The sequence below is a fragment of the Malus domestica genome, chromosome 11 (genome assembly GCF_042453785.1).
Source record: "Malus domestica chromosome 11, GDT2T_hap1".
Lineage (NCBI taxonomy): Eukaryota > Viridiplantae > Streptophyta > Magnoliopsida > Rosales > Rosaceae > Malus > Malus domestica.
In genome coordinates, this window is record NC_091671.1 from 7701277 (window position 1) to 7725482 (window position 24206).

The following is a 24206-nucleotide window of genomic DNA, read 5'->3' on the forward strand; positions in this document are numbered from 1 at the left end:
TTGTTTTAAGTTTAGTATAACTTAGGTCAACAGTTTCTGCAATTAGTTCTTCATATGGTGTTTTTGCAAAGTTCACTTAATTAAGGTTTGAAGTTTTAAGAACTCAAAAGAGATTAATTCATTATTCATTGAGAAAAAACTTTAACGAGTACACATTATTTGCTAGAACTGATATGTAAACTTAACCATCTTTCAAATTTCAATAACAAAACAAACTACTGCACATTCTTCACCAAAGTAGTCTGAAAAGACTATACATGGTACTTGGCAAGTAATTAATCGTCTCACTCTTCGTCAACATACACAGTTTCCTGCGTAAACAAGCCCCCGAACACCTTCCTCACTTCTTTCTTCTCATCTGTTTGTTTAGCTTTAGGCTTTGGCTGCTCCTTACGCTTCAAAGAAGCTGGTTTGGGAGTTGTAACTGGCTTGGAAACCGCTTTCTGCGGAGATAAAGTCCTAGCCTTTGCCTGTCCTCTGACGGTCGCAATCTGCACTTTTGGCGTCTCTGAGTTTTGAACTGTGTCCGCAACTTGTGTGCTAAACTTTTTCCACGACATCCCCATGCCAATGTTTTTTGCCTTGTTCAAAAGGCTATCTATTGAGGCCCCTGCAGCCTCAGCCTTCACTTGAGCGTCTTCAGCTAAATTCGTGGAGCGAGCTTCTTGCTCGGTCAGCTTTTTTACCTCTTCTTCAAGTTTCTTCGTCGCCTCAGCTGCTTCGCGGGCTCTCTCAGCAGCTATTATTGCCTCTTCTTCCGCCTTGGCCTTCGCAACCATTATTGCATAAGCTTTCCTTCTTTCATCCTCAGGGATGGTACTAAAGCCAATAAAACATGCACAATGGTTGGAAAAAGTTTCCATAAAAAATAATGCGTTTTTTTAATAAGGAAATATGATTAGGGTTCTACCTGAAAAGCTGATCTACAGGCCTCAAAGGTGCGGATGGATCGGTATATACTTCCACAACCTTGCCAAGCATAAAAAATAAACAATTTAAATCAACAGAAAAATGGAATGCATCAGTAACATATCAATGTATAATATATACATAAGGGAAGAAAATAAAAAGAGAGTAATGTTTGATCGATCACGTTTATTACAACGGTCAAACCCGCTAAGATAGATAGAGCCCAATTGGGTTTCATCTTGACAAAAAATGTGATCTGCAATGTGATCAGTTTTGTGTACCTTATTTTCCGCCACAGAAGTGTTCGAGAAAACATCTGCCACCAGAGCTGCAATCTGAGACTTGGCTACCTACTTGAGTAATGTTCAATATTATCAGGACAAACTACGAAATTTTAATGTCAAAAAATAAAAACGAAAATAAAATAAAAAGAAAGCATTACACTTGTATTGCATACATTACATTACTTTGTAGTCGTTTGCAGCTCTGCTTCCTTCAGCTGACACAACAATGTTATAAGAGCTCTCCGGCGAAAAATCTTCCGTCAAACTTGTCTTTATAAACGTGTAGCTAACGTCCATTTCGATGACTTTTTGCAAAAACTCAGAGACTGACAACGGCTGAGATCGTGAGAAGAGGTTGTTGAAGAATAAGGATATGCCATCTAGTACATTGTACGTTGACGTTCCCACTGAGTTCCCATCATAGACTATCGCCACATGGCCAACGCCGGCCAGTTGGGCAGCTTGGACCACTTGCAAGGCGTCGAATGGGGTGACTTCCGTCGTTGGACCATTCTCGGCAGGGCCAATGGTGACAACGGCTTTGCTGGCGTTTCCAATGGCCTTGGCAATGGATTCAGCATCTTGGAAGACGGATTCAACCGCGTTGAGGCGTTTTGATTCTTCATTTGATATGATCTACAGTGTTCGATAGAAGTAGGAGCTAAAATCCTAGGCCTAGTATACAAAATGCTTGCATAACGAAGGATAAGTGTTCTACCACTAAAGCTATCGACACTAGATGTTGGTTTCATTGTTTAGGACAGCATTATAAATTATAATACCCGTCGAAAAAAGACATCGTAGTTGTTTTTAGACAAAGTTACATCAGTTCCATAGTCGAAGCGGAAATTGTTCTACTTCACATTGCATAAAATTGGTTTGAGAAGCTAACCTTGTATTTAGAAGCAACTCGAGCCAACTCCTGAGCAGCACCAAGCTCAGGCACACCAGCCCGTACGCTAAAACCTTCGCGCAGAAGGGCCTGCGCTATCCGAACCCCTGCCTGCCCGGTTGCGCCAGCAACGAACACAGTTCCAGGGTCCTTGGCTCTTTGGTTCCCAAACGACAGGCCTAAAGAAGGCCGACTCACAACAGGGATCAAAGCCTTTACATCGGGAATTTTTCCGAAATCTAACCGGAAAGAGCTGGAATTGGTGGAGTCATCAGCTTGGCCTTCGTCCGACACTGAACCATTGTCCCCGGACTTGCCAAACCGAAATGCAGACAAGGGTCCTCCCCTCTTGGCGAAGACCGAGAGCCTCGCGTTCTTACGGGTTGTTGCTCTCGAGTTGGGCGTGGAGGTTAGAAGAAAGGAATTGGAAGTGAGAGTTGCAGCCATTGATGCAAAGTGTGGCTTTTTTTCCCTCACAATTCAGATTTTTTGCATATCCATGACTAGAGACCCCCAGCTCACCACGAGCATGTGGCAATTGAATTGCCCCCCTGGCACGAATATTATCTGGATTTTGGATGGGAGGGTGTGGGAGCAGGCGAATGAAAGGGCGCCACATGGCATGCCCTATCTACTAGAGAAAAATTGGACACTAAGAATTCTAATGGCGGATTGAACCACCAGAAAGTGACATAGAGCAACGATATTTCTACACACCATAGACATAATAAGATAGGCGTGGCCCGCGTATGCGTAATATGATCACAATTACCCAATGTCAATTATTTTCAGTTTCGTCGAAGCACCAAAAAGAGCGAGCAAGACATCTTGGTAACTTTAAGAACAAGACCCCGGTGAGAAGGCGAAAATCTTATTCACCGGGTGTGGATCACATGAGTGGAGATGTGGAGAGATGCAGACACACGGATATATTTTTCCGGTTACTTAGCAGAATCTCATCCAGGACTTCTGCTAAACCCAGGACTAAATGGCAAAACAACCGAGAAGCGACATTCAACGGCAAGCCTTAAAAGGGCACGCAGCCAAAGTAAACTCTAGCAACTTTCCGTAAGGCAAAGTTTGATTTTTTTGGTGATAGTGGAAAAATTGACAGATAAGTCACCTTACTGCCACTCTATAGAACCAACCGTACATGAGATTTTTACCTCATACGGCTCCTCGTTCAATTCTTTTGAAGTCATTGGATGTAACATGGAATTCAAGCTAATAAGACAGATTGGCATTGCACAATGCACAACCTATACTAGGCTTTCAAACCTGCACAACAATAACCAAGCCATGCCATAACAACTACAAACAGATTCAAATCGACAACATTCGTATTCAAACAGATGATTTCAGTCGACCATCGCTCGCTATAAAATCAACAGAAAAAAAAAAAAGATCGGAACTGCAAATTTACTAGGGATGTTACAACCTATTGGATGGGAGTTTCGCTGGGGACTATCTGCGAAAGGTGGACAGATGGGGTGAGGGTGGGAAACGAAAAAGGGACTTGCCAGAATAAAAATATCAACTCCGAGGAACTCGAAAACAAATTTTCAGTCTAAGCCCACCGAAAACCTAAACACAACCTGGCAAGCAAAATATACTAGCATACTAGTATGCTCATCGAGATCGTCATTACAAAACAGATCAGCTCTCATCCTTCCCCTTCGATGACCGTTGGTATCAGCATCCAAGTCCGTAACCATAAGCTTCATCTGCTTGTGCAAAGTCAGACAACACGTTACGAATACAACTCCATGCTACACATCTCCAACAAAACTCACACAATCATTTGCTATTTAAATGCTAGCATTCACAGTAACAAACTACTTGCATCAGCAACGGAAACCATCTATCAATGTCGAAGTTAAGCATAATACCGCAATAGAATCCTTTTGCAAATGGCAGTAATACATCAAAAATAATTGTCATTGTAATTCTGAAAATGAATAGAAATCCATGCCAAGATGCAGAAAATACTTATAACCGACTATTGAAAAGAAAAAAGAGTCAAAACTGCAGCCAAAGATTCACATGCCATATGTCTAAATGAACGAGTAAAATCACAATACAGAACTGCCAGATGACAGAAAAGTATTAATCCAAGCAACAAATTATCCTATCAGAATTAAATGCTTCACATAAGAGAATTTCAGAAGTGACATTAACACCTCCTCATACAGTATTAACCATTACCATCCAAATCAACCTTATGGCCGGTATCAACATCAGGACCGGACAAATCCAAGACCATAGCACCATGGAGAATTTTAGAAAAATTAAGTCCACTCTCAAGCTGCCAACCTTAAAATGTAAACACAAATGGAGTAAGAAAGTAGCAACAATATACTAACTAGATGGGGAAGAGAGAGAGAGAGAGTTGAAAGAGGAGAAAAAGGATTCTCCTAAAGACACTGAGTTGTTCCTCTAAAAGAGCCCGTAAAGGCATAGAAAAGTACCTGAATCAATGGTCAAAATGTGAATCTGCACATGATCTGCTCAAGTAGTTCACACCTAGTTGACATAAATTTCATCTACCAATTAACCAGAAATCTAATTTTAGTAAATTCTCATCTTTGAAACAGACAAGACCTTCAGGTTCTTTACGCCGTAAGAAACAAATAATGCCAACCAATCATGCAAACCAAAACAAACTCTACCCAAAATTGTAACCAACCTTGCACATAAAATAAGCTAACAATACCCGAATACAAAAATATAATGAATGAAGTGTTCGACAACTAGAAAAACTAGATCTAAAACTCAATTCAAAATCAAAATCAGACAAAAACCTATGTAAGGGCAATGTAAGAGCTCCACATCCATATTATGAGGACATCCTATAGAACAACAAATCATATTCACAATTCACAAAGGACAACCATTACCAGAAAATCTAGCAGCAAGGTCTGCATAAAGTTGAACTCAAGAGAATAGCTCAGGAAATCCTCATTTATCCACTTAAGCTGCCAGCAGTAAACACAGATTACATTAAACAGTAACCAAAACATAGAAATACTTGCATTCATACAAATTATAATCCTAACAAATCTGAAATGTTGTTACTTAATCGGATTGAAAAGATAAAACACCATAATGTCCAAACACAGCAAAAAATTTAGTGACTAATGCCCTTTTTTGCTTTAAGTGATTCAAGAGCCTTCTTGCGTAACTCAATCTCAAGTTTCTTCTGACCATCCTCCTTCTCTTCATTGTCATTTGAATGAAGCTCCCTCCTGCCTACATGTTCACCATCTGAAGCAGAAGCATCACTGTAATTCTTCCCCTTCATCTTCCCTGCACGACGTTCTTCTTTTCTGCGACGTCGCTCCTCACGTCTTCGGCGCTTCTTCTCCTTCCTTGATCTCTTTTCCTCTTTCTTTCTCCTTTTAGCATCCTTCCTCTCATCTATTTCAGAATCATTGCTGTAATCATCATCTGAAGTAACTTCTTGCCTCTCTGATCTCTTATTCTTTCTTTTTCCCTTTTCCCCACCTCTGCATTTTTCACTTTCCTCGGAACCAGAATCAACAATACCACTTCGATTACTATGATCAACCTTTTCAATGGATGAGTGCACAGATCCAGTTTTGCGATGCCGATCACTGTCCTTGGAATTTTTTGAATGAGAACGGTTCTTTTCATCAGACTTTCTACCCTCATCGGGATTTTGCATCTCACCACGTAGAGAGTCCTTATATATGGTTGGAGCCTGTTGTTGATCAGGACTTTCAGGAACCACCCTCCCAGAAGATTTGCCACTGTCAGGAGTGTAACAATGTCAGACCAACAAACTAAGTGCATCCAAGTAATCATGAATGCATGATAAAATGTGTCCCAGGCATATTTACCTCTTCATCTCCTGCTCCTTGTTTCTTAAGTCCTTGTTATCCAGACGGTTTCGAGAGTACTCTTCCTTGTTACGAACCTTAGCAGGAGAGGCTATCAGCTTACTGATACCGGACCAAAAATCCAAAATTAGTAAAGATAAATTGAAAGAATGAAAATCTTCTAACGCTATGACAATTTATTTATTTTGGACAAATAGTACTATGATAAATGATAAAAAAAAAAAAAGAATATCAATTTTGATAAATTTTCAAATTCAAATGTAACCTAGTATAGTTCAATTCTTACTCTTCACTTATGTCTGGACTTCCACGACGAAGTTGTTGTTCTCTTGGTTTCCTTGGAGGACCTGAGCTAACATCATGAGTCATTTGCTCCCTTGGTCGTCTAACTGGACTCTCATCTGGGCTAGATAATCTTCTTCTAATGCAACATGAAATAGTAAGTACAAAGCTAATAAATTAATCAAAGACTAACGTGTTAGGATGCTGACTAGGATGATGACTCAGCATAATTAGTTAGCTGTATAACTGATAGTGGGCAGGAAAAATGGATTAGTTAGCTTGGTGGTTAGTAGGTAGTTTAGCAGCTAAGATAGCTGAGGGCTATATAAGGAAAACTGTAAGGAAGATGAAGGGTTGTTGTTCTAAAAGTTGGTTACTACAGATAATACATTGCTACTGCTATTACATTGAGTAAGACGTGAAGCTTGGGTCTTAACATAAGGTCGTAAGATCATATGAATCAATCATGCAGCCAAGATGAATACCTCTTTTCTTCACTATCACTTCTTACGCCTGGTGGAGATTCTGAGAGTAAACGAGACCTCACTGGTGATGGCGACAAATCTGGTGCTCTTTTACGCGAATCATTCCCATTCTTTAATTCCCTCTGCAATGACCCATACGAGCTAGACTGGCGTGGCACAGGAGAAATTTTTTCACGGGACCTGTAACATTGCTATTCATAAGATTGGCGTTTTTCTCATCATGCCTTATAAAGAATTATCTAAATAGGAAGCAAAGAACTATTGACAATATGCAACAGAAGCCCTTACAAGGAAAGCTTCTCCATAACTTAAATCTCACAAAATGACTACAACTACAGAACTTCAATAATGTGCTTAAATCTAACATTCAATGCACCAAATGAAAGCCTATGGGACAGGAATAAAACAAACAGAATTCTCAAAAAAACTTAGTTATATAAACCTGGTTCTTTCTTGAGGAGATTGTGAGGGAGATCTCTGAAGCTTTGATGTTCTCCTGATTAGCGAGGGGGAACCATGTTGAATAGGAGATGAACTTCGATCATGCAGAGACGGAGACCTATGCGGAGGAGTTGGTGACCTCCTGCTGCGAACTGGTGACCTATGTTGCAAGGGAGACACATACCTGTTCCGTGTATTCAATGGGGATCTTCGATACGCCCGTCGTACAGGTGAGGGTGATCTGCGACGCACAGGTGAGCGAGATCTGCGACGTCGCAAAGGAGAGGGCGACCTGCGACGCCGCACAGGTGAGGGTGATCTGGGACGTCGGACAGGTGAGGGTGATCTGGGACGTCGCACAGGCGAGGGTGATCTGGGACGTCGAACAGGCGAGGGTGATCTGCGGCGCCGGACTGGCGAGGGTGATCTGCGGCGCCGGACTGGCGAAGGTGATCTACGGCGCCGGACTGGCGAAGGTGATCTGCGGCGCCGGACTGGCGATGGTGATCTGCGGCGCCGGACTGGCGATGGTGATCTGCGGCGCCGGACAGGTGATGGTGATCTGCGGCGCCGGACAGGTGAAGGTCTACGCCAATATGGAGAACGTACTCTACGCCGATACGGAGAGGGTGATCTTTGTTGGGAATTTGATCTAGATCTTTGCCTGGAATTACGTGATCTTCCTCTTGGGGAGGTTGATCCCTCTGGCGAATGCCTCTGAACAGTTGTAATAGGCCGTCTAGGTGGAGAGCGATCACTCCTATCAGAAGAAATGGATCGTCTCAATGCTTTTGGTGACTTGGAAATACTTCTTGATCGGTGTCTTTCACTAAACAATTATAAATATAGTGAGATTCAAAAAAATCAGGAAATCTAAAATCGAATTATCAATGATACATGAGAAACACTTGATAAAGGCAATATCTCAAAAAAAATGTTAACTCCAGTTAACAAATGAAACTCAAAACAGTAAAACCTTCAAGCAAGAGAATAAATTACAAGTTTATTCTTTTCAATAACAAAACATACTCGGCATAACTTTTGGCTTAGAATGTGACCTACTAATGGACCTACAAGGTGGACCTTTGTTTAAAAGAACTGAAATCTAAATTTTATTCGCTCTACAGCAACCAATCAGTGTATTGAAGATTAATGACAGAAAATGATAGTCAAGATAATTACCGAGGAGACAAAGATGAATTTTCAGAATTTGGAGATCTGGAAACCCTGCAGGAGATTACACATAATCTTTAGAACAACTTTGTGGATTTTACACTGGAAAATTAAAGAAAGAAAAAAAGTGATAGAACTTTCACATCAGATCATGTAGACAATCAAACCATATGTGCCTACACTATTCCATATATTTAAAGAACAAGAAAGTAAAGCATAAGTGGACAAATGATTACTAATACTGAAAAGAAACAATTCCCATATAGAGAAAAGTTTTTATGCATGAGTGCAAAGCATAGTTAGACAGCAGACGAAACAACAGAACTAATGAATGGGTAAAACAATTCTGAATTTCTTACTTGTTCCTTGCCTTCACACCAATCCTCTTTTCAGCTCCTCTTTCATCCTCATAACAATCATTTGAATCCCTTGGCGACATATGCTTTGTGCTTGGCTCCAATGCAGCACTGTTTGCTTTCTTGTCAGCCCCTTCTTCCTACAGTAGTTTGAGGAAAAGGAATGAACCCAAATAATTGCAGAAGCTAGCTGAATTCATGAAAACACAAACGGAAGTTAAAACAAAACAACCGAGCTCTAGAGAATGGATCTCCAGCATGAAATATTATTACCATCTTCTTCAATATCTCTTGTTGATCTATCCTCTCCTTCTCTTTCTTTCTCTGAATTTCACTTGCAAACCTGTCTGCCTCCTCCTGCAAGAATCCATAACACGATATCATTAAATAAAGCTGAATCATCTCAACAGACTTGGAACACAATGTGAAACTGAAAATATAATAACCTTCTTTTTCCGTGCTTCTTCTTGTTTGGCATCTAAAAACTGTTGAGGAACGCCACTAGCATTGTTCTGCGCACTGATAAGCAGCGTCCAAAGCTCTTTCATAAACTTCACAGTGTTTTTCTCCATAAATCCAGTAAGCGAGATTTGAATCTCCTTCCCATTCACCACCTGCGAGTTGTAGCAAACAGATGCAGTTCAAACAACATTACTCTTAACCACAAACGCACAAAACCGGGGCTCTCATACCAACAAATCTTAACAATAAATTATCAAAATTACCACAAGCTGAAACCTGGGTGAAGGGAAATGACAGGAATTTATATAGTTCACCTTCATTATTAACTAGACATACTTGTGCATTCGAACGAAAAGTGATAAACAGTACCTATCAGCTAGTCTCACCCCATGGACAAAGCACTAAACATGTAAAGCATTAAATTACCTTTCCTTCCAAAAGACCATAGATAAAGTTGATGAGAACTTCATCTTCGAATCCGAGAAGCTCCGTTACTCGATTAGCAATCCACGGGCGCATAACATCCATACTCACCTTCGTTATATCGACCTACAACACACCATTCATGCACAATTAACCACAACAATAGGTCACACCCGATTTCATCAACACTTAAGCAATACCCCATTCTTAAAAATTAACAAATTTTATATGCGAATTGAAATTTCGATTAAACTGGAACAAAAAATTAGGGGAAAGAGACAAACCAAATGTTCCAATTCAGGTGCAAATTTCTGAGATTTCATCAGCTTCGCTTGCTTATTGGAAAACCTAGTGTCCTGATCAGCGGACGTACCCTGAACAAACACAATCCAAATTAATCGATCAGTAAATTTGGGGTTTCTGAATGAGAAGATCTGGGGTTAGGTAATTGAGACGAAATCAGATACAACTTACCCTGAAAAACCCACCAGACATTTTTTAGGGTTTGCGATGAAAGCTCAAAGATTTCGGCGGTTGAAGAAGAAGACTTTCTGTATGGAATGAGGAGGGAGAGAGGGGGAGATGGTAGCAGAGCGAGGGGTGTGTGGTTTGAGCTTTACGCGAGGTGTGTGTGTGTGGGCGGCAGTGGGAGAACTCTCTCTCAAGGTCGGTAGGAGAGATTAGCCGCCAAATGCCCTAATTCATAAAGTATATATCCTTACAATTACAATATCTATTCTTATCCACGCTCATTTTAACTTTTCATAAATCTCTTAATTTTTAGTCATCAAATCAATCAAAAAAAATTAATAAAAGTGTGTAAAAAAGTGAAAAAGGGCGTGTTCTTCAAGCACATTTTTATTAATCTTTGTCTTCTTCAGTTTATTCAATATAACGATCGAATATTAAAATAAGTGAGAGATAAACATAAGTAACATCATATTTTTAACAAATGCCTCAACATTGTCCCACTCTTCAATCTTGCCTTCAAGCATCTCATAAATCACACAATACCTTGAGTCCAAGGGAATTGCTTCTCATTTACATTTTTTTCTTCTGAATAAACGATATTATCTACGCTAAAAGAGTGGGGGAGAGGGCTAGCCTTACAATGGGTTAGCAATAATGTGGTTTAAATTCGTCTTTGACAATAATCGAACTTGAAACCTCTCACTGTGTGATAATCGAACCTGAAATGTTTACAGGTGAAGAGAAATACCAATAAATCATAGTACTAAGTGGCTGCTTCTCGTTTACTTTGATTTACTATATAAATTCCCTGTAAAAAGAACAGCCAACGTTCTTCCCTCATCTCTAATAAATGTGATAAGAAAATATAACTTCAGCCAAAAATGTTTTACTTACAATGTTGCAGTTGTCGATTGCGTTTAATAAGTATACATCACATATCAAAGAGAATTGTTTAAGCATGTGTTTGATTGTAAGCCTTGTAGCCTTGTGTTTACTAATTTTCTGTTGTCAACAAGTAGCTAGCTAGCCCTCCTTAGAGTTGAGCAGCGAATTCTCTGACAACTTTAGCGGCGTTCTTTGCTCGTCGCAGTGAATGTTCCATTTTGTCGTCCTTGGGCTTAAAGGTTGTGATATAGGAATTGTAATGAGGTGCAACATGGGAAACGATACATGGCCAATTGCTTACCCAACCCATCGGGCGCCTTGTAATGTTTGGCAACTCGTTTATCTTGATCGGATCTTGTATCACACTTTTAGAGGAGTAAGATTCTCTCCCCCTTCTAATTCATCTTCCTCTTCATCCCCTCTTATTTAAATTGTTGCGATTACTTCACGTCTATATCTTGTTTTGAATTTTTTATATAGAGAATAAGGCAAAAGGGAAAGTGTGGGAGGAGGGGATGAAAAATGATGGTAATAGGAGGGGAGAGAATCCTACTTCATTTTTGGAATCTTAAAGATGTTTATGACCAAGCATTGGGTGCCTTTGAAACAAATTTTATACTACTTTCTTGTGATATATTTTGGAGGGCAAATGAACAAACCTTAGTACTACAATATTGTGATTTTTTTGTTCTCATAAATAAGTGGTTTTTAAAAAATAAAAAAAAAGGTACGAAATTTCATTCATTGATAAAATGACATTATAAAAACATATTATGAATAAGTCGGCCCCAAAAAGGTCCTTGCAACTCAAGTCTAAACTCGCAAAACAATGAGTAGAATTTATGAACTTGTTCAAACTCATCGAGAACCACAAGATTATACAAATTGATATAAGGACATGTGAGAACAAACTTACAAAACCATTAAATTTCATGTTACATGAAGATCATGTGAGAACAAAATCTTAAATCATAAATTGGGACAAGGAATACGATGTCAATGAGTCGACCGCATCACCTACTCAACGCCACAATTCCAGAACATTGAGTGAAGTAGATCCAACAAATCAAACAACTCCACCCTTAACATATAGATCCAAAAGAGGTAGCACACCAAAAAGAATATAAAAATCAAGCAACTCTTCTATAGGGAGCAATCAAACTAGCACACTTTCCTAAAAAGAGAAAACAAACCAAATTCCAATACAACTCTTGAAAATTATTAATAAGAAACAAAAAAATTAAAAAAGATAAAATCATGTCACCGCTCCACTTCCTCACGACATCCAAAAGCCATATCAGAGCATCGACTAATCTCAAATTGTCATTATGGCTAAACCTGATCCCGAGGCAATTCGAGATGTTTCATGGCTTTAGCTTCCCAACATCAAAGGTGATAACTGGATAAAAAACTTTGTGTTATCTGTGTGCATGAGCCAAAAGGTGAACTATCACGGTAACTACGACGTTTCAGGGCAACAATTCAAGACCAAATAAAGTAAAGAGAAAGTGAGAGTGAAGAAACCAATAATAATTTTAAGAAGATTGTCGCTGACGTCTAAACTAAAAGCATGGACTGGTAGCACAAAATTTTCCTTTGGGTTAAATTCAATTCCCCTAAATAGAAATTATAATAGTTGATTCATTACGTGACTTAGCTCATCTTATAACCGGTGTAAATGATATCGTTGTATCGAATAACCATACATAATAAAAATCAAAACTTGAAGAAGAAAAATCTGCATATAGCCTATGGAGAATAAGATTTAAGCTTAGTCTCTCACGTGCAGATTTCGCCACGTGGACCGACTCATGTAATCGGATGCAAACCTATTTATATTCCACTCTTTAATCTTCATTTCCCGTCCGCCCCTCTCTCTTCCTTTCTCCTCGCTGTCGACCTCTATCCTCCGCCGTTGTCTCTTTCTCTCTCTCTTCTCTCTCACACTCACACTCCCCAAATCCAAACCCTAATTACATGTTAGGTCTTCAAACTCGTATCGATTATCTGCGCTGAAAGTTTCTGTGCCCCGATTCTCCCGGGAAAGCTTCGATTCGATTTTGCCTTTTGCTTGACGAGAATCGGAGGTAGGCGGAGCTGAGATTTCAGAGATGGCGGCCTCCACGAGCAGTGTCTACGTTAGTGTTATTGAGGATGTCATCAACAAGGTCCGCGAGGAATTCATGAACAACGGCCCCGGGGAAGACGTTCTGAAGGAGCTTCAAGGAGTAAATTCAATTTCCGATTTCAATCTTCATGTTTTTGTTTTCGTTTTCGATTGTTTGAATTCTGCATGTTAATTGAAGATTAGGTTTTTTTTTATTGTGTTGATAGATTTAGGGTTTTCTGGCGGAGTGGTTCTAGAGTTCGATCTGATCCATTTCTAGGGTTTTGAATTATGCGAGGATTAATTGTTTTGTTGGGACGCCATTAAAGAGCTACGGTATAGCTAATTTTTGAATTTGGGGTAAATTTCAGATATGGGAAGCGAAAACCATGCAGGCTGGTGTAGTAAATAATCCTATAGAGAGGTCGGCAGCAAAGGGAACACCTGGCAGTGGTGTTACTCCAGTTCACGATCTCAATGTACCGTATGAAGGGACCGAGGAGTACGAAACTCCCACTGCTGAGATACTCTTCCCTCCAGTGAGATTTTGCTGTGTTTTCTTATTCTATGTTTGTAATCAAAATCTTCTCTTAAATAAGTTACATTACATTGTTGATGTGGGTTCATTGGAATGTTAGACGCCGTTGCAAACCCCAATTCCTGCAACCCCAATTCAAACGCCTCTACCTGGAACTGGGGACAACTTGTATAACATCCCTACTGGAGGTAGTGACTATTCTGCAAACGAGTCCGGTAGCAGTAATGGTGGTGTCAATGCAGAGACGAAAGGTGGAAGACCTAGCGCCTACATGGTAAACACGCAATGAAATTCTCTCACTGGTTACTAAATACTACCAACTCTCTTTGCTAATCAACAAATATGAAATATCAAAGTACCTTGAATGGTTAGTAATTATTTATTATAAATTGCAAAGCTAAGGATAGTGCGGTGATTATATTACATCACTTTATGTAATTTTATGTTCATACTCTCTCTTTACACACACGTTTCTTGTGATAAACTTCCAGTAATACTGTATTGGTATAAGAGTACCTAAATTATCTTTGTTCTGTTTGCAGCAACCCCCTTCTACTTGGATGAACCACCGCCCCCCTCTTGATGTTAATATTGGTAAGTTGGATGGTATTGTTGGATAGAGCTTTACTCTCGAGAGTTCTGTATTAATTCACATTTTATTGGTGTAGCTTACGTGGAAGGGCGGGATGAGGTAGATAGAGGGGCCTCTCATCAACCCCCAACACAGGTAATGCCTGCTATTATTTACAATTTCAAATTGCAGAAAATGGACTGGTTTCTGGGTATGAAGAAAAATCATGATTAAAGAGTTCTGAATTTCTTTGGTGTGTATTGCTCCTTTCAGTTTCTTCTTATGTTTTTCACTTGGTCTTTGTCAAGGAGATACAATCTAAATTAAGATGGTGTTGTTGAATTACCATTATAGTTGGTCATTATCGTAATGTTGAAGAAAATTTCAGGACTTTCTCCAGATGAATTCTGCAAAGCGAAAGCGTGAAGATTTTCCTGCACAGTATCAAGCTGGTGGCTTTATACCCCAGCAAGATGGAGCTGGAGATGCTGCACCTGAGAAGTTTGAGATTGAGGTTTCATTTTCCTGCTTTTTTCCCTTAACTTCCTAACAAGATTGGTGTGGATGGTCTGATGATCATGATGTCATACATTTTTCTTTAGCATTCATCCATTGTATCAGTGAAATTTTTTATTTATTTGAATCTCCGGATGGGTATCTATGCTTTGTAAAATCTAAGACTAGATTACTGGCATTTGAAAATATGAAGAAAATGTGACCTGAGAATTCTTTATCCAATGAAATACAAATTATCTCAGGCTTTAACTGAACTCAAATCTTTAGGTGACTTGTATATTTTGGTGGGACATGGTTTTGGACGATTTAATGAGCTATAGAGGCTGGATTAGGCGGTATGGAATAACTGGCATAAACTGTTATGCAATAACTGGCATAAACTATTATGTAATAACTGGCATTGTTCAGTCATATGTGATCACTCAAAACTCCCTCTCTCTCTCTCTCTCTCTCTCTCTCTCTCTCTCTCTCTCTCTCTCTCTCTCTCTCTCTCTCTCTCTGATTTCATTTCGTGAAGCTGAGGTTATTCTTCTTTCTTTCTTTCTCCTTTGGTGAGTTATAAGTGTATTCAGTTGTTAGGAATAAAAGGTTACCTGGAGCAAGTCTGCCCGTACAGGATTTATAAGAAAAGGAGGGAAAATTGATTGCTTGAGACTGTTTTTGTCATTTTCTATTCTTGATTTGTTCTTTCATGCCAATGGTCCCTCCGGTTTTGTATTGTTTTATAAATTAATTTGGTCAATAAATTTTGTTTCTTGAGGAAAAAAAAAACTGTTTTCTCATAAAAGCATAAAATGGTTGGCTTGGCTATATGAAATTTTTTGTCCCATTCATTTGTGCACTCACTGGAGCAGTATAAAATTTGAAGGAAAATTATCTGTTTATTTTATGAAATGATTTGATTGGGGTTGATGGCCTTGCAAGTATAGGATGTGTTAAAAGTGGAAAAGATTCGATTGGGTTTGTGGAATTGCTCAATTTCCGGTGAATGTTAGCACAAGTAGGATGTGCTAAAAGTGGAATTTGAAAGGTAGAAAAATCATGAATGATTCTAATGGAAATGTGCTCAAAGAAGGACAAAGGTGTATTTTCGTTGCTTTGGAAAGCCATCTTCTCATTTATGTTAGATATTTGTTTCTCTTTGGGCTAGTTTTGTAGGTTTTGTCACAGTACCTGTTGTTCAACTTAGGACTTGGACTCAAATGGTCTCTTATATGATGATCACTGTTATTGCAATTTTCTTTTGCAAGTGATTTCTCCTTTATGGTCTAATAGTTTTCCGTGTCATGGGAATATAGTTTATATTTGTAGCTGTAAAATATGGGTGGGATCACTGTTGTTTATCTTTCTCTTTCCGACCAATTAAATAAAATGAGAAATTACATTTGCAACTTAGCTAGCAATAAGGCTGCAAATATTCCAGGCAGGCCCGCAAGTTTTCAATCTTGGCACTTTATTTAGATAAAACTATCTTCTGCACTTCACAGTGGTATGTGACTAGTCATATCTTTAGGCATTTAAGTAACTTAATACTTTTTTTACATATATTATGTATTTGTTGGAGTAATACACTGTTGCTACTATTAGTAGTTCTTTCTTTATCTTTATGAATTCAAGTTATCCAGAGCATGGAAAAACACTTATAAACCAGCAAGTTTTGCGTTTAGTCTTTTTGTTATGTGTTCTTTAATCGTTTATGATAAACTTTCAGGTCAGTGGAGGGAGCACTTCTATTGCCAGTCGTGCATGGAGTGAGATGTTAACTCGTGTACGAAGTTCAACTCCCAAGATTCCTCAACTTGATGGTCCAATTCCTGATCCTTATGATGAGCTTTCTACTCCCAATGTAAGGACTGTTCTGAAATTTTTATACATATCACAAATTATTTGCTTATATAGTGTATTGCCTTCTATAATATATAATCTTAGAGTTACACATACAAGTGGCTGCCATTGATCTGCATTCCGCTGTTTTGTTGGTTTACGGAGGTTGATTTTCCCTCCCTTTGGCAAACAAGAGTGTGTTAATGTGGGAATTGGCATCAAATTTGTATTCCTTTTATTTTTCTCTACCTTTTTGGCTAAAGATCAAGTGTAGTATATGTCCTTATCAATTTAATATTTGATAAGTGGTCCACATGGTATTAAATTCATTTATTCTAGGGCCCACCAGGGTGACTTCCATTGGGGATTTTAAGTGTCGCCCATGCAGTGCACTATTGCCTGGAGGACCCTAACTTGAATTATTGAGTGGGAAGAAGTCTGGGACTTATATATATAAGTATTCAACTTGTAGTTTACACCCCTAAATGAGTCAACTGTGATATCAATGGTCAAGGACAAATGGTGCATGTCTTTGGATAGAGTACTAGGATCTTGGATTTTGTTTTCTCTTGTTTGGATTACGTCGAGGGTTTTACTTGGTGGTTCATATTTTGGTTCTGGACTCTAGCCAGTCTCTTGCCGGGTATTAGTAGCCAGTATCTCTTTAACCCTTGACTTAATGTCTAAAGTCTCTGAAGTATAAATTTTAGATGTATGTCATTTCTTTATCCGATAAGTTGTGTTTCGTTATTTTCACTGTCCCTCTTTCTGCTCTACTCTGCTCTGCATCTGTTCTTAATATTTGATCATTTTCTTTTACTTACTAACTGTTGCCTCTTCCTCCCCTTTCCCTACAGATATACAATTATCAAGGAACTTTCAATGAAGACTACAATGTTGCCAGCACACCTGCTCCCCATGGTAATCTAGTGATAAACTTATGAACATTGTGGTTACCGTAGGAGTGGATAAGTTTAGTGTTGTAAATCAATCTCTGTGATGTTGAGGCCTCCTTCTCTCATCATTTTTTAACCTCCAGATATACCTGTGAGCACTCCAGCTCCGGTTGTTCAAAATGATTTGGGAGATGATGACGACGATGAGCCCCCATTGAATGAAAATGATGACGATGAGTTGGATGATGTGGACCAAGGAGATGAGCTTAACACAGCACATTTGGTTTTGGCCCAGTTTGACAAGGTGTCTCTCTCACTGCAGCATTATGGCTATAATATTTAGGCTCGATATGGGTTTTCAATTTTCTTTCTCAAATATGACTAACAACTGTCTTCTTGTGTACTTGGTTGGGAAGGTAACGCGCACCAAGAGCAAGTGGAAGTGCACATTGAAGGACGGCATTATGCACATAAACAACAAGGATATTCTCTTCAATAAGGTAAAGTGTACTTTAAAGGGTTGATATTCTCCATTCCTTTTCTTCTTGTTATCCTCGTGACCTTTCTTTTGGAATGCTGCCTTTTACAGGCAACCGGAGAATTTGACTTCTGATTTTCTTGGAGAAAGCCTATTTTGCCAATTAGCGGCGGGTTGCCCTAGCGGAGCAAAGTCCGAGATGATGTCATCAGGTGTTTCCTAATTTTCTTTCTGAATTGTTATTAAGAGAGAGCTTGAGGGGAAGAGAAAGACAATGCTAGATACTTGTTTTTAAAGATTGGGATGGATGTTGGCCTTTTGTACATACAGGAGGAGCTTTTTTGGCCTTTTAAAAATGGGATTGGCTACCAAGGCGTTTCCTACGTTTAGTATTTTGTAGATGGAATGCAACTCCATTAACTCTGTATACTTGGATTTATTGGTCAACGATGCGATTCGATTATTATCCTTAGGGAAAACTCTTCCTAGTTACGGTAATTTTTATGTTTAGACTTAGGGTTGGTAAACACTGTCTGTCGAATTAAGGTAGATTTGCCGTTAAGTTGTGTACAGGGGAGATTTGGCAATTTAGATAATTATATTACGGAATAAAAATGTAGTATCGGGGTTCTAACACGGCAGATGCTGTTTTTTTGGTCTGAAATGCGACAGTTGATTTATGTTTTGGGATCTTTGAGCCTAGAAATGTAGATTTCTTACAATTTTTTTTTTCAGACAAGTTAACAATAACCAAGCAAGGGGGCTTGTAAGTTTGTAGCTCAAGTGTTTAAAAGCGTTTGATCCTGCATTTGTATGTGCTCAATCCTGCATCTCTAGTTCTGAGTTAATTAAAAAATTGGGACTGATTCTGAGTCAACTGCATACATGGGCCCTGTTTTTTCTTCCTTTTTTTTGTTCTACTTGGCTTTAGTAATGATTTGTTTGGTTCCATCAAACAACTGCGGTTCTGAAGCAGTTCTCCATTTTTCGGGTGGTTTTGATAGAGTAACTTGAAATATTTTTTTTTTTAAATTTTTTTTTTTAAATTTTAAGAAACATGGCTCTTCGGTATGTTTCAAGGGTTGGGTTGTTCGCCAATTAAAGCGGAATGTTAGATAGGTTCAAAACATCATGAGACAGTTAGGTCCATATCTGGTATAGGCGTTGAAGCATTGGGAGGACCTTTCCCTAGTACGAGAGGACCGGACTGGAAAGGACGCGCATCTGGTGTACCAGTTATCGAATCATAAAGCTTGTAGACAGACAAAAAGCAAGCAGAAAGGGATTGGCTTGGCCGAATAGAAAACTCGTCCCTATTTTTCGCCTTTTCACCTCCCCCAATTCACCGATAGAGCAGAAAGAGATAAGCAATGACCGGACTAGACCAATGAAAGTGGACAAAGGTTTTTATTCGTTAGCCAAGCGCGCCTATTACAGCGCCTCTATTATAGAAGCAAAGGGGACGCGCCCTTGCTACACAAAAATGGAAGATAAACTGTGAAGTGGAGAAAAAGACCTCTAATTGTTGAACACATTGCCATTGTAATAACCAACAATTCTACCACGACCTTAGGATTACATTTATTTAATACAATCATCATCTCGACTGTCAGATAGTAATTGTATTAAATACATGTAAGTATTGTAGCCAACTCCCAAATTTTAGAAGAAAAAAAAATGAACAAAATCACAAAAATAAAACAAAAAACCATACAAAATCATGAAGTCAAATAAAATCAGAAACCGTGGAGAAATGCAGGTTAATATTTGAGAATGATCTGTACTCTGTTCTACACAGGCAGCAGGCGAAGCCCCTCTCAAAAAACAAGCCCTAACCAAGTCGAAATCTTTAGATGTCAGTACTGCACTGGTTCACGATCATGCACTGGGTTTGAAACACGGTAAACAACGTTGAGGGATCCACAAATGGAGCCAGAGCTGGGTGGTGCCAGCCGCCTGCAGCCGGGTGTTGCCACCCACCTGCAGTCGGAAAGGGCGGTGCAATACTACTTCTCACGTTCTGATCACCGCCTTTTTCTATCACCACTGCCACTGGATTTGGAGATGGAATGACTACCGGAGACAGTAATGGGATCGTCATTGAAGCATCCTCGTTGGATAAAGGGTTGGTGGAGGCAGTGCTTGCGATTTGATCAAGCTGAAGAGACACCGGGGCACGCCGTTGTAACCTAGTTGGAGCCTTCCCTGTATCGGCTTTGAGGTTGCAAGCATTGTAAATCTCCATTGTTTCGGGTGATTCTACGAAACTTTTTCAAAGTTCTTGTTCGAAATTTACGTACAAAATCAGGTCTGTCTCTCTGATGACTTGACAATTAGGGTTACTGCATGTAGAGGTTTATAAAAGGGTATGAAATTTAACCCAAAAGATATAGATAGTAATGGTGCTTAATCATGACTAATTCTCTCTTCGCAAAAATTAAGGGTTCGGTTATGGAGGTGGACGCAAGGTTGGAAAAACGGAATTTTCGTTTAACGGTCATGTGCACTGAGGCGTTGGCTTGTGCCCCAAGCTTGGTGGAGCAATTGACCAAAGAATAGGGACGATAATTGACCTATTGTACAGTGTCAAATTTGTGTTGAATTAACTTTATCTGTTGAAGAGTAAGATCTACTCACACGTATACAAGAAATTATTCCATGATACTGTAACCCGAAAACTCATCCTCCATTTATAGATTATGAACGAAGCAACACGAGATTACATCCAGATGATGACATGTATTTGTGAGTTACAATAAACGGCTATGACAATGCATACCTGTTGTTTGCACTCAAATTTGAATTTTCTTCCTCATAAATAAAAATAGGCTGAAAGCTTTTGTGTATTTGTATATACACATACAAAATTATTTTTTACTATAAACTGCTGTTATCAAGAGATGTGTATGTGTATGCATTTGCGTACACATATTTAATTTTTGTGTTCAATTTTTGAAATATTTTTATTTTGTCGAACACATCTAAAATTGCTGAAGATAGTAATAGTATATCTATATATAATGCTTTTCTTATGAAAAGAAAGAAGATAATAATATTTGTTAAAAGAATGAAATGATGTCTGATATCAAGATAAGTGAAGAATTATTCTATTTTTGAATAATTTGCTACTTTTCTGTTGCCATGTGCATGGGTTTGATACATTAAACAAGAGCCTTTTTTTTTGTTGTTCATCCATGTGAAGCTGAGTCAGATTCACTGCATAAAGTAAAGATATCACGCACTGTGCAAGGTTTCTTTATGGTGACCATTTACTTCAACAACACTTGGAAGTTACTTATTTTGTCGTTTATATATATCTATTTTTTTGTGATAGAACATTTTTAATGTGACCCGTGTGGTGAATGAGTTGTTAGTTAAAACATTTACGGTGAACAATGTCTGCAATTATGATCCAAACTGAAAATTTTCATTAGTCCTCCGTTAAATAAAGGGTAAAAATCGTATGTCAAACTTAACTGTGGGGATGACTTAGGGTTGGAGAGAAATTGGGATTCGATGGAAACTAAGAAGCTTGAAGCTCAAATTGACGACGTCCCTAGCTACTTTGAATTCCTTTTACTGGAACCATTAGGCATACTGTTATAAAATCTCAGCATCTACTGGTTTATAAAAGAAATGGCACGCTGCATTCCTGGTTTACATCTCTTTATAACAGCAGCATACACATGCAAAATTACCATGGATTAACATTCCAAAACCTACCTTCAAAACTTCTTCAATATCCACCCATCTTGCAGAACCCATTAGAATTATGTTTAAGGTGATTAATCATGCAAACACTGGCTCGATCGACGATCTGGAGCATATAAACGAGTCTATTCAATTCAAAACCTCCTTAGTTGTGATTGATTATATCAGGTCGACGAACACCATATACCCTCATGTTCTAGGCTTCGCGTTAAATCAATTGTTTAAATAACGATTTTAACCTCTTTTTAATATAGAACTAACTGAAATTTTGATATGGAATGTAATTGCCGATCGAGTTCACTACAAGTGTTTAAATAACAACTTTTTTACCACAAGAATTGCATTAAAAATGCTCTATCACCACATTAAAAAAATGCTATATATATGTGTGTGTGCGTGTATGAAAAGAATGATACATTCCTCTACAAAGTTAATAATCATAGTACACCATTGGCATTTTTATTGAAAAGTAATATAGAATTAAAAAGTGGGACGGAATGAGAATCATGATACTGGCATGTGAAGTGTGCAGAAAAAGGAGAAGGTGGATTTGTTCTCTGTTTTTTTACTTTAAGCTTTTTAGTCCTTGATGCTTTCTTGAAGTGCTTAGTATCTACATAATTTGTGAAATACTCAGAACAATTACTTTTAAAAACTGGATCAGGATCCTCTCCTGAGCAGATGGAGAGGATCCTCCTGACCAAGGCCATCGGGCAGTTCATTTTTTATCCAACGGTTATAATTATTATAATTTTTAGAGAGCCCCCTGTTTGTAGCCGTTGGATAAAAAATGAACGGCCCGATGGGCCTGGTCAGGAGGATCCTCTCCATCTGCTCAGGAGAGGATCCTGATCCTTAAAGACTTGCCGGTATGTCAGATGGTGCTTTATCACAATGATTGAAAATAATATTGTCAATTTATCTTGGTGAGAGTTCGAACCTTACCGATCTCCTTCCTCCTCTCACATTTAACTATCTAACATACTAACACTATTGTTTGTCGAAAAACAAAAAAAGAAAAAAAAAACCTTGCATGTAGCAATTTATTGTGTATAATGATCAATTGGTTCAAATTCACAATCAACTAAAGTTAAACTTAAGACATTTTACTTACAATTAAAATAAAAAAAAGTAAGAAATGACATCATTTTGTACCATATTGTTTCATACACATGTTTATTGAAGAAAAACAAAGATAAAAGAAAGAAATGGTTTCAAATTCTTTGTTAATCAAAAGAAAAAAAAAATGTAATTACCAGTTCGTAGTATTTTACTGGAAATTTTTTCATAATTCATATGATGAATTAAGAAGAGATTGTAATTTGTAATAAAATTATCTATAGTGAGAGTGGCACATTTTGCGGACCCCACTACCACGTGGCAGCAATAAGACTTGCCAGCTCCCGGACACGTATCACACTACTTCTGCTTCCCCTTCCCTTTGTGACATGGTGCAATCCTATTGTGTTGTGAGTTGTAACGGGCAAAAACAAACCTGAATCACATCTTCTCCTCGGTGGAGGTCGGAAGCCAAGGAGGCATCCTTCTCTTACTCTTGTAAAATTCATCTCAGTTCAGAGGTTGCTACGATACACCGTTTTTTACTACACGTTCGTGAGATCGAGTTTTACGAAATGAGGTAAGTTATTCTAGATATTGAGCTGGTTTCGAGATGTCCCTAATTTTGAGTTTTTTATTTTTATTTTTATTTTTTAACATCCCTAATTTTGAGTTTATAATATAATTAACCTTTGAATTCACGGTTTCTAGTTCTCGTTTGGTAAAATGTGACTATTTGGAGAATTACTTAGAGGATTGAAGATCATTTTGGGGCGTGGCGTATAATGGTGTCAGGCGTGCGATCCTGCTATCCTAAAAACAAAAGGGTTTTTCCAATTGATCTTCAGAGACTTTGAAAACGAAGAAGTTTTAATTTTCGAAAACTAGTGGACAAGTGAAACGAGAGTTTTCAATGAGTTTGGTCGTTGAACAGCCATCACGTTGTGTAGACGTCAATGATTACAAAAAGGTAAACAAGTTTAATTTGAAGTTTCAATTTTGCTACTTGAAATTCTAGTCTTTTTCGTCCGGTTACGGGTTAATGTGCACCGGCATCGCACGGATTCACTTGTCCGAGCACATCGACTCCAATTAAAGAAAATTTTAAAACTGACCAGTCTAAATTTCTAATGGTAGTTTTATTCTCAATGTTGGAAGAAGTACCGAGTTTAGTTCCATCATTCCTATTTGATCTATATATATATATATATATATATACACATAAATTAGAACCATACGAGTACAACCACGCTAACCGAAATAATTTATGCACACTTTTTTTCTTCTGCTTATGCAAAACCACTATATATTTTGTTCATTGATTTTATTTTATTTATTCAATCCAAATAGTAAAAACAAAGCCACATGGTTTTTTTTTAGTACAACGAAACAATATATTTTACATTAAAGAGAGATTTTGGTTAAACTACACATGCTAGGAAAAAAAAATGTAAAAAATAAAGACGAATGTGCGAGAGAAGAAACAAGGAAGGGAAACTCATTACGGAATTTTGTTATCCTTGTTGAAGCAAGTAAATTACATGCACATCCTTTTTATACACACTTCCAATTGTGCTGGTTGG

At 38.3% G+C, this 24206-nt stretch overlaps 3 protein-coding genes and 1 pseudogene across 5 annotated transcripts; 2 read left to right on the forward strand and 2 right to left on the reverse strand.

Moving 5' to 3' along the window:
- Positions 1 to 109: 109 nt before the first annotated feature.
- On the reverse strand, positions 110 to 2769 carry LOC103420469 (protein PLASTID TRANSCRIPTIONALLY ACTIVE 16, chloroplastic). Its single transcript, XM_008358533.4, has 5 exons — positions 2086 to 2769; positions 1377 to 1829; positions 1191 to 1259; positions 911 to 969; positions 110 to 819 (listed from the first exon to the last, which is right to left on the reverse strand). Exons 1-5 carry the CDS (start codon positions 2530 to 2532, stop codon positions 285 to 287), a joined length of 1563 nt encoding a protein of 520 aa, XP_008356755.3. The 5' UTR covers positions 2533 to 2769; the 3' UTR covers positions 110 to 284.
- A 2259-nt stretch (positions 2770 to 5028) lies between these two features.
- LOC103447689 (uncharacterized) lies at positions 5029 to 10335 on the reverse strand. 3 transcript variants are annotated; one of them, XM_029088346.2, is made up of 12 exons: positions 10042 to 10335; positions 9852 to 9941; positions 9571 to 9693; positions 9129 to 9296; positions 8956 to 9039; positions 8686 to 8822; positions 8336 to 8380; positions 7155 to 7982; positions 6713 to 6892; positions 6232 to 6360; positions 5946 to 6047; positions 5029 to 5855 (listed from the first exon to the last, which is right to left on the reverse strand). In XM_029088346.2, the coding sequence occupies exons 1-12, from the start codon at positions 10060 to 10062 to the stop codon at positions 5213 to 5215; spliced, it is 2550 nt and encodes an 849-aa protein (XP_028944179.1). In that variant the 5' UTR covers positions 10063 to 10335; the 3' UTR covers positions 5029 to 5212. The 3 variants fall into 3 exon arrangements, with proteins under 3 accessions (XP_028944179.1, XP_028944178.1, XP_028944177.1); XM_029088345.2 differs by having other exon boundaries at positions 6232 to 6363; XM_029088344.2 differs by having other exon boundaries at positions 6232 to 6366.
- A 2441-nt stretch (positions 10336 to 12776) lies between these two features.
- Positions 12777 to 18332, forward strand: LOC103447502 (transcription initiation factor IIA large subunit). Its single transcript, XM_008386698.4, has 11 exons — positions 12777 to 13151; positions 13402 to 13569; positions 13669 to 13842; positions 14111 to 14162; positions 14237 to 14295; positions 14528 to 14653; positions 16367 to 16501; positions 17337 to 17400; positions 17519 to 17679; positions 17792 to 17875; positions 17965 to 18332. The coding sequence occupies exons 1-11, from the start codon at positions 13035 to 13037 to the stop codon at positions 17986 to 17988; spliced, it is 1164 nt and encodes a 387-aa protein (XP_008384920.3). The 5' UTR covers positions 12777 to 13034; the 3' UTR covers positions 17989 to 18332.
- On the forward strand, positions 16715 to 16897 carry LOC114819860 (U2 spliceosomal RNA; annotated as a pseudogene).
- Positions 18333 to 24206: the final 5874 nt, after the last annotated feature.